At 47.0% G+C, this 9,606-nt stretch overlaps 1 protein-coding gene across 1 annotated transcript in view; it reads right to left on the bottom strand.

Annotated features, from left to right (window-relative positions):
* The window catches only part of LRP5 (LDL receptor related protein 5), a 412,593-nt gene that overhangs the window by 82,170 nt on the left and 320,817 nt on the right, over positions 1 to 9,606 (bottom strand). Inside the window, exon 10 of the mRNA XM_078682857.1 lies at positions 877 to 1,103. Coding sequence (XP_078538983.1) covers positions 877 to 1,103 — 227 coding nt within the window. The remainder of the gene's footprint in view (positions 1 to 876; positions 1,104 to 9,606) is intronic.

The raw sequence follows: 9,606 nt of genomic DNA, 5'->3' as shown, positions 1-9,606 counted from the left end.
CGCTTTCTGCATACAAATGCAAAGTATGCATTTTTAACATTGCGGCAGGTGCAGCTTGAAGCTGCACCCGCCACAATGTTAAGGATAGAGGATGTGACCGCCACCCTGGTGGTCACATCCTAATCTTCACGGGGGGAACGCCGCTGCCCATGCGGACGGAACCCCTACTCTATGGTGGCGGACGGACTCAGGTCCGTCCGCCATCATAATCGGCCCCTTGATGCATAGAGCTGCGGCACGCGAGAGGATGTGCCAGGCACGCGAGAGGATGTGCCGGGCGCGCTCACTAAACGGGGCCTCAGCAGAACAGCAGTGTACGACAGCGGAAGAGGGTTGTGGCAGGTCAGTGGCTGAACAGACTAGGTTGGAGACTGACTGGGATGGCGTGACCATTAGTCTGATCCCCGAAGTCTTAAGAGATCACAGATTTGGTTATAGATTCCCACGGCTGTCCCCTACCCAGCTGGACATTAGGCACAGTTTCTCCCGTCTCCCTGTTTTTTCCCCCTTTCCTCCCCCTCTTTTTTCTTATGTTTGATTTTGCGATTAAAACAAATGTAACTTGTAACCTGTAACCCTGGTCCTCATGTAAAGCGCTCTGATACCTCTGGGTCTATCCAGCGCTATATAAAACTCAAATAAATAAACAAACAAAATCTGCAAATGAAATGATCAACCTCTTGGGAAAAAAAAGGTAGCAGCTATGGAGAAGTCTTGCAATGTGGGTAAACATAATGCACAAGATACAAATGCCAAGCCATAACATTCTGACAGTTAACAGCATTTTTACTGTTTCCCCCCTTCTTCCCGGCACCAAAATGAATGAAAACATGCAAGCTAAACAAAGGGTTTTGTGAAAATTCAAGAATTCCTTACCCTTTTGCAGGATCCAGCGCCAAAGACCTGGGATTATCCAGGTCCTTCCAAACTAGGACCTGCCTATACTGCCCATCGAGGTGAGCAACTTCGATGCGGTTGGTTCCAGTGTCTGCCCAGTACAGGTTCTTGCCCATCCAGTCCACAGCCATTCCCTCAGGGTAGTCCAACCCAAACTCAATAACTTGCTCCACACTGCTCCCATTCATGAATGCCCGGCTTATGGTCTGCAAAGAAACACAACCAAAAACATGAACAAGGAACCTGTACAAATGCAACTTAACAGTAAATCCTGCACTTTTAGAAATCAAAACTAGTGGGGCCGTAGTCACTCTTCATTTCAATGTTACACTGCCAAATAAATCAAATGTTACTGTGGGTGAGTAATTAAAGTGAGGGGCACGATAAGGGTACTGGAAGACGATCTACAACTAGAGAGGTAAAGATGCAGAAGAACTGCAACCGGTGCCCAAGTACATCAACCCAATGCAAGTGGCCTGTCCTTGCTGTTCTCAGCCTTTGGCCTGTACTCAACAGCCCACGGGTGGCCAACCCCTTCTGCACCAGGATTTAGGCCTAAAACAAGCCAAGAGCACCAATCTGGTCACTCACGCACAACACCAAACCTCTTCGTGCACTGGCCAAACTGCGCTTCAACGTTCGTACAACTAAGCACTTCCTCATAGTGTAGATTTCATTGTCTTCGCTATTGTATGTCAGCGTTTCGTCAGGGGTATGAAGCGCTATATAGATGCAATGACAATGCAAGAAGGAAGTCTAAGGCATTACTGGAATTATAACTGCAGCCAGCAAAAGGGGCCCAGCTCTACAGCTAATGCACAGTATAGAGAAGAGAAGGATAGAAAGCCTGTAATGACCAGCCTAAGCTATTCTCTACTGTACTACAAAAAGGGTGAGTGTAGTCTTTTTTCATACATTAAATCTCCCCCCTCCTTCCCCAGATTATTTTAAACCGAGTCCTGATCCACTAGGCTTATCCCATACTCCTTCCCGAGGAAAAGTGCAATAGTGTGCAACCACAGACCAGAAAAATTGATGGATTTGGTAAAAGATCTGAGCCATAAGTTAAGAAGGAGAGGGAAGGAGAGAGTCCTTAAGACATAAGTGCAGCGGTTTTCAAACCCACATGACCCACGTCAAACCATCTGCTTGTGCTATCCGCTAAAAGAAGGCGCTCAAAAGTAGTGCTTTATAGACACTTTTGTGATTTCCCATCAACTCTTGGTGATCTGCACAAAGGTCATAGTGGATCACTCCCCAAATATCCTAGTCTTTCATGCACTTAGGATGTGCTCCGTGGTAGCCAAGGCACAGGTGAGCACAAGTGACTGGGTTAGGAGCTCCCAAAAGACGAAGGATATGTGTGTATAATGAGTGCCGCAAATTTCCTGAAAACGCACCTGGATTTTTTTTTTATCAATTCCGTTTTTACATAAGCAAACATGCATGTGTATCTTTGCTGGTGTGAAAATCCCCGACCAAGTGCAACTGTATTGCTATGTTTTTTCTTTTTTTCCCCACGGAGATAATATTTTACCTCGTGGAGAAGCCATGTTCCTATATTCACACCCGTTTTGTGGATGTCCCCTCCAGATTCACACCGTGAACAACAAATATCAAAATTATTAAAAATGTTAGGAATAATTTCTGTACGTCCTTCAGAAAGTACATAAGTACACTAAAAGCTCCTGCTTTTATTTGGTTTTTCAAGTTAACAGTTTCTTCCTCTACTTAATGGGGGTTATTCGCATAAATAATGAAAACAGATCAATGGCCGCCCTTTCCGAGTAAGAAAAGCAGGCCATCCCACTGCCACACAGAAGAACCACATGACAAGGACGGTCTGCAGATTACATAGTGACTCCGACACCCTCAGAGAGTAAGGTATCACTAGATGACGTCAGCCGCCCCTCACAGAAACCTCCACAAATCAAGGCCATGCTCGAGATCCCTGCCCTGCAAATAACTGAACAGAGACAATCTATGCATTTGAGACTGACATCGCCACCCATCCCCCATGTATTACATCAACAGCTGACGTCACCTACCAGGAAGAACCTCTGTTGTGCATGCAATCCATCTATCACCATCATGTGCATCTCACACAACTCACCATTTTATAGACCATCAATCACAGAGCACACACAAACACCCTTCCCACATACACACATACAAGGCAAACCAGCCTAGCCACACATCACTCACTAGCACACACACTACTCCAACTGCACAGTCGAACTCAGGCTTGTCAATTCACACTTACCAGTGATCCACGCTCAACACAACTCACACCATCACTGAACACAACCAAGACAGAGACCTGGTTCCCCAATATTTGTTCATAAATAAACAAATAAATACGTTTGGGGGCTCAAAACGTGCCCTCTGAGGTCTGTGCACTCTTCTATCACTGACACCACCAACTTTCCACACTGGCACTGGCCTCTTTCGTCACTTGTGCTGCCCGCTCTATGTGTTGAATAAGTGACAGAGCCCACATTTTTCTTAGGAAAAATAAGGGTGCCACTAGCGCTAATGGACAGAAGAATGGATGAAAAAGTGTGTGAAGTAGTTGTGTGTTTGTTTACCTTAGTATTCATCATTGCCTTAATGTGCTCGGAAACACCTGCTGGCACTATATAAAACAACTAAATAAACGTGCTTCTTAGTGAATATGCGGCAATATTTACGGTGCAAAAAAAGCATCATGTATAAATGCGAAAGCCGTAAACAGTGTCTGCATTAAGAAACAGTGAAGACATTGTTTTGCACACACAGGTGTGTGTTCATTTGGGCTGCAGCGACAGCAGGTGTAAAACGTGGCAGCATTCGGTGGCATCTGAAGGGCATGGTGTAAGGCAGCACATGGGTGCCATTTTGGGAGTCTGTGCAGCCCACTGGATTTCTCCCAGAGCATATTATTCTAGCATGTTGGGTATCAGCATAAGGGGAGGTGTGGTCTGGGGCCAAGCTGTGTGCTTTTATTCCATGAGCCCTCGGTTTGAATGTTGGCTTCTCCGATTGATGAAATGTATGATCCTAGGCTAATCCCCATGTTTGCTACATATTATGCATCCTGAATCTATCCGAGAAGTAATTATCATTATGCATAATAATATCGACGAAATAGGATCTGCAGGAGAGCAGGAAACGGAGAAACTCGAGATCACATTCAACAGTAAGGAGCGATTTCCGTTGACCGGCCCAAGCAAAATCCAGCCTGAAAAACCAGTGTGCAGCGCATTTAATACACTGCAAACATATCTATATGGGTGGAGAATAACACCCGTTTTTGGTAATTATTTTCCGAATGCATTCCTGTTTCTGGTCCCACCGAGGTCTCCACTCTAGGCATTCACTTTTGAAATTAAATCACCGCGTTAGAGAACACGGAACAATGGAAAACAGTCTGTGTTCTCTTTATATTTTACAAGCTGTGCAGAAAACTGGGAGGTTCTTACACCAATTACACCTCCAGAGCAACTGCTTGATGCGGCTTTCTGACATCCATCAGCTAGAAGATATAAACAAGAACGTATGAAACGTCACTAACACGTATAATCGCACCATCTGCGCACCAGGGGAACAAGGGTCTCTCAAACGACACACGTGTCATAAATGTGAGCACGTGCGCCGTGTACGAGGAAAGACTTTCTCAGTAAACAGGTGCGGAGTTCATCCGGGCAGGGGTTGATCCCTTGACTCACTCGGGCCAGAGTCCTGTCTGGAGAAGGAAGAGGAAAGGGGGGCGGCGGCGGGGGGGGGGGGGGGGGGGGGGGGGGGGGAGGTGTTTTAAGGCGGGCGGAGGGAGACTAGTGTACAAAGAAGATCGCGGTGATAACGCCTAGCTTCTGGAAAGTGCCTGCTTAACTAATTGCCTCCTTCAACATCCATCCTTAAAGGTTATGGTGAAAAATGCCCGCAATTCTTACCACGTGACCGTTTCGTTCTGACATTCAATACCACGGCATCTCCAGTTGCAGGTGTTGTGTGCCTTGTGGATCGTTAATGCTGCAGGACCTTTAGCTTTGCAGTAAATGGAAAATAAATAACTCCATAACACACACCCGCTGACCTAATTAATGGTCGATGCCTGCCCTGCTGTATCCGAGGTGGCCGGTTGATGGCCAGTGCACTACTGTTCCCTGTTTGCTTCAAGAACAGCACTAGCTCTTTCACTGCTGCCTGCAAGTCACCGCTACATTATTGTGATTCTTTGAAGGCCATGGTTAACTAAATAAAAGCCTGACGAAAGACATTACATGTTTATTTCAGGCACTTCCATATAAATATCACACAAAACATGTTTTACTCACCCCATGTTATGACACATGGAAGTGCTTTAATTTTAATTGTTTGCCCATCCCTTAGCTTGCTTAATCTCCACAACGGCCCCGAAAGCGATAGGATGCCTGGCCTCACCTTGGAGGTGCCCAGTAAGGGGGCATCTCACAGGGAAAGCCAGGAAGGGTTCCACAGCGGTATACAGCGCCAAGATACCTTTCAGGTGATAGTGCGCTTTACAAGTATACACACATTTACATTTACATTTACACAGGATGCTACCTTAGAAGCGTCCCGGGCAGTCCTCTATGCTATGGGGGTCAAAACGCTGATGCTAATTTCTAAAATCGGACTGTTCCTTTTCCAACGCATAATAAGATCTAAGCTCATTCACCACTTATCCTTTCTGGGTTCCAAAGTCAGGGTCGGCTTTAGCGACGGTGGCGCCCGGTGTGAGAATCATTTTTGGCGCCCCCACACCCCATGACCGCCTCCTCGATTCTCTCACTACCACCAGGCATACGTGCCCCTCATCTCTCCAATTATAAGTTATTGCTAAACAAGCACCCCCTCCCTTGAGGTCAGCGCTCCCTCCACAGGTCAGCGCCCATTGCGGCTGCACCAGTTGCACTGCCCTAAAGCCGGCCCTGTCTAAAGTAGTGTGCTACTCGCTGAAAAAGTGCTTCAGCACCCCATCATGGGAAGCAGGCGCTATATAATGCAAACCTTTTTCCCTCCTCTATCCCTCCACTAGCCTTCTCAATCCAAATAACTGACTAAGATATCCACCACTCAATATTTTCACTATACTAATTCACCACTAATCCTTTGTGGGTTCAAGAGTAGTGTGCTACTCGCCGAAAAAGCGCTCCGACGCCTCGTCAGAGGTAGAAAGCGCTATATGAATGCAACTACAATACAATACAGTGTGAGGGTCATCTATTTTTTAAGTCTCAGCTAGACAGAGCATGCGCTTTCTCTTCAAGACATTTTGCTTATACACAGTGGGCTTCAGCCCGCCCACAGATTACCATTTGTTCGTTTCCGCATAGTTCTAATTTCCTTCATCCCCGTTTGTTCAAGGCCTGTCTGCGTCATGTCTTCTTCTTGAGTTTAGCCCTCCCCTGGAGAATGGACCAAGAACTTGTGTTCTTCCGCTGCTCCCGTTTTTTGGAGATACTTATTCTTTTGGTGTTCAAGCACTCCATCGGAGTGTTTGTGTTTAACCGCATGCGTGCGGGCGGAATTCCGCCCGTACGCTGAGTTTTTTTAAATCGCATGTTACGTGACGAGCTGGGCTCGTCATGAGCGTGCGAGGAGGCTACCTCATGACGAGCCCAGCTCGTCATGAGCGTGGAAGGGGTTAAAGGGTTAGCCAAAGAGCAAAGTACAGTAGCGTGAAGGGTACTGATGGTTTACCCGAACCACTGCACACTGGCCATTGAGAGGTCTGGAGGGGCAAAGATTGCTAGCGCCTTAACATTAATCTGCTTTTCGCTGCCACAAGAGAGCTGGGTGATTGTAAGCAGGGAGTGTGGGCAGCGACATATTGCCTCTGTGGCTCACTACCGAACTGCAGTGAACATCTGTGGGTGAGGGAGGATTTTCTCCTCTCTATTCTGTTGCCCGTCTTAGTGGGCCACGACACAAGGCTTATCACCCTTTCTTGCTCTGTCGTCGTGTCCCCAAGCACACAAGGGATCTCATACAGCATGGACAGTCCTCCAATGTTTTACAGCTTCTTTGCTGGCTCCCCTCCCTCTTCCCATTAATCATCTAATTAAAGCCACTTCCTTGCCTTCCGCAAAATGGCTAACTCCACTTTGCTCCCTAAATTATAAACACAGACATCTGGAATTCATTCTAGAGAGTTGGCAGGGCAGCGGCCAGCAAGGCTGGGGCATCGGTCAGTCTCTGTTCTGAGATTGAATGGCACAGGACCACTTCACAGACCAATTACTATACATGCTGCACACCATCCAGATGGTGTAGTTGCCTGCTTTGCTGTCGCATGCTGGGCACCCCGAGCCTGTGCGGCGGCTCATACAATCTTCTGTTGTCAAACAGAAGTGTGCTTGTCCCTTTCGCAGATCGTGAGGTGGAAGTCGCACGGAGAATGGCCTATTTCTATTTGCAGCACACTTGGGACTAGTGCAAGGTGCTATTCCAGACTGTTTTATTGGTGTTGTTGTTTAATAGGGTTCAGGGGCCAGCCAGTGAAACCCCGCAGGCTCTCAGAGAATAGCGAGCATCTTTTTTTGTGTCTGCATGATACCTATGACACTCTTGCTGAGTGTTGTCACCTGGCTATTCTATTTATACCTGTTTTAGTAATTGCAAGTGCTTCAAAGAGGATAAGGGCCTTTACCAAACTTTTTACATTTCCTTTAGGGTGCTTTATATGAGCCTTAAGATCTGTGATGTTGTTTATTGCCCAAGAAACTGTATATGTGCAGTGAAGTGTTGTGTCCCTCTAGAAGCCCTTACACTGTGTTTTTCATTTTCTAGCGCCATGAGGCTAGCTCCCAGAAGCTTGTAGGCGCCAGGCTTTTCTTTGTTCTGTTACTTGTTGCAGGGTAAATGAAAAAAAAATATTATCAGGGATTAGCAAATATAGATCTGCGATGTAGGATGTAATTTGAAACGCTACCTGTGGTTTGTACAAATGGTGGCAACCAGAGGCTGCCAGCTAACAGGACCACGTTACTTTGTGTATGGCTGCGCCCTAGCACACTTTTACCCTCTCACAACCCGCCCTCCACCCCCACTTGTGTTGTGTTGCTTGTCCCGCCGCTCCTGCTAGATAAAAAAGTATTACTAGGCCCGCGCTAGCCACGTCATTGTGCTTTTTTCAATGACTTTCAGTCATGCTGAGCAGCAGCACCGCTGCTATAAAAATGGCTAAAAGACACTGAAATTGTCAAAGCCAATAGCCCTTGCATTGCCGAAATCTGCTGGCTTTGCCAATGCTTGTTATATTGGTCTTGAATTATTTTGTTCACTATTCACTGCACTATGCTCTGTGCGGTTCACATTACCCTACAGCTGCACAAGGTTACCTCTTGAAGGAACCACTGCGCCTTCTATTGTGGTTAAGTGGGGCCAGGAACAGAGATAGGGCTGAAACAGTACCCCACTGTGCTAGTGGTACAGGGCGAACACCGGCCTGCACATCTAATTTGCCATCAACCACTGGAAGGTGGTGGCTGTCAAGGGCCAGCGATGTGCACCTCAGAGCAGGCATTCAGTCTCAGTGTGAGCTTATACGTGGAACGTCAAGCCACGTACCACACAGACTTGGAGAAACACACACACACAAACGCACACACGCACACCCACACACACACGCACAGTGAATGATAACCTTCATCAGGCCTCACTTATTGCAGTAAAAAGTTGTTAATGGTTGTTGTCTTTGATGACGTGTTTACACACAGAACTAAACCCAGAACACAAAAGGAAAGTGTCCTGGGTCCTAGAAAAGAGTGTCCGCTGGCAATCCCAAATGAAGCACTGTCTCGATGTCCCTGTCCCAGTAGGCTACAGCAGCCAATATGTAGACAGTACACACACAAGTCAGCAGGGAGACTAGCTTTCACCAAAAGTCCTCTTGACACTGCACCTTCAGTGACTCAACGCACAGGTCGTTTGAGCTCCTCACCTGCCATATCCCCCTTTCTGGCTCTTGGAGAGCCTTCTTCATTCTGGTCTTAGGACCCGAGGACCTGACAAGAACTTCATAGAAGAGATCTCAGACCTCATCACCACCACAAACAACTTTCAGCACTCTCTTCATTCCCTAGAGACTTCAACCCACCCCGAAATATGAGCACAAAGATGAGGAGATTTGAAAATAACTTTATAGACAAACTTTTTTAAAGCCAATAGCTCGGCAATCACATTATAAAAGCAAGGTCTATGGATTTTAACAATGCTGTTTTTTGGGACATTTTCCCCTGGCTTTCTGCCAGCACTACCAATATGAACTGGCCTCCTGTCTTGTAGCCCCTTCTGCCCTCTTGGAGGGTGTGGGGCAGAAAGCATGTTGCGCCCATATTGAGGTGGGGCCATAGTCCGATGCATGGGTGGGATACCACACCGCTTTTTTAATAAATTTTCTTCTTTGGTCTTTGGGGGCGTGGTTAATTTCAAGGTAAACACTTCCAATTTGCACTCCAAGGGAAGGCAGAAAGACTGTTGTTCCCCTTCTAGGGTGGGGCTCAAAATAACAACAGGGTGGGCCGGGCCACTCCTGTTTTTACAGGGCAATTTTACCGTGTGTCTAGTGGACTTTCTCTCACCATGGGGGCAAACAGGGATAAATATCCCCTACCTACCTCCCTGGGGGAGCACAGAAAGACCATTGTGCATGGTGGTAGAGGACATTGTGCATGGGGGAAGGGGACATGTTCGTGCCCCCCACAA

The sequence above is a fragment of the Lissotriton helveticus genome, chromosome 3_1 (assembly GCF_964261635.1).
Source record: "Lissotriton helveticus chromosome 3_1, aLisHel1.1, whole genome shotgun sequence".
Classification (NCBI taxonomy): Eukaryota; Metazoa; Chordata; class Amphibia; order Caudata; family Salamandridae; genus Lissotriton; species Lissotriton helveticus.
This window is presented reverse-complemented; position numbering and strand designations above follow the sequence as displayed.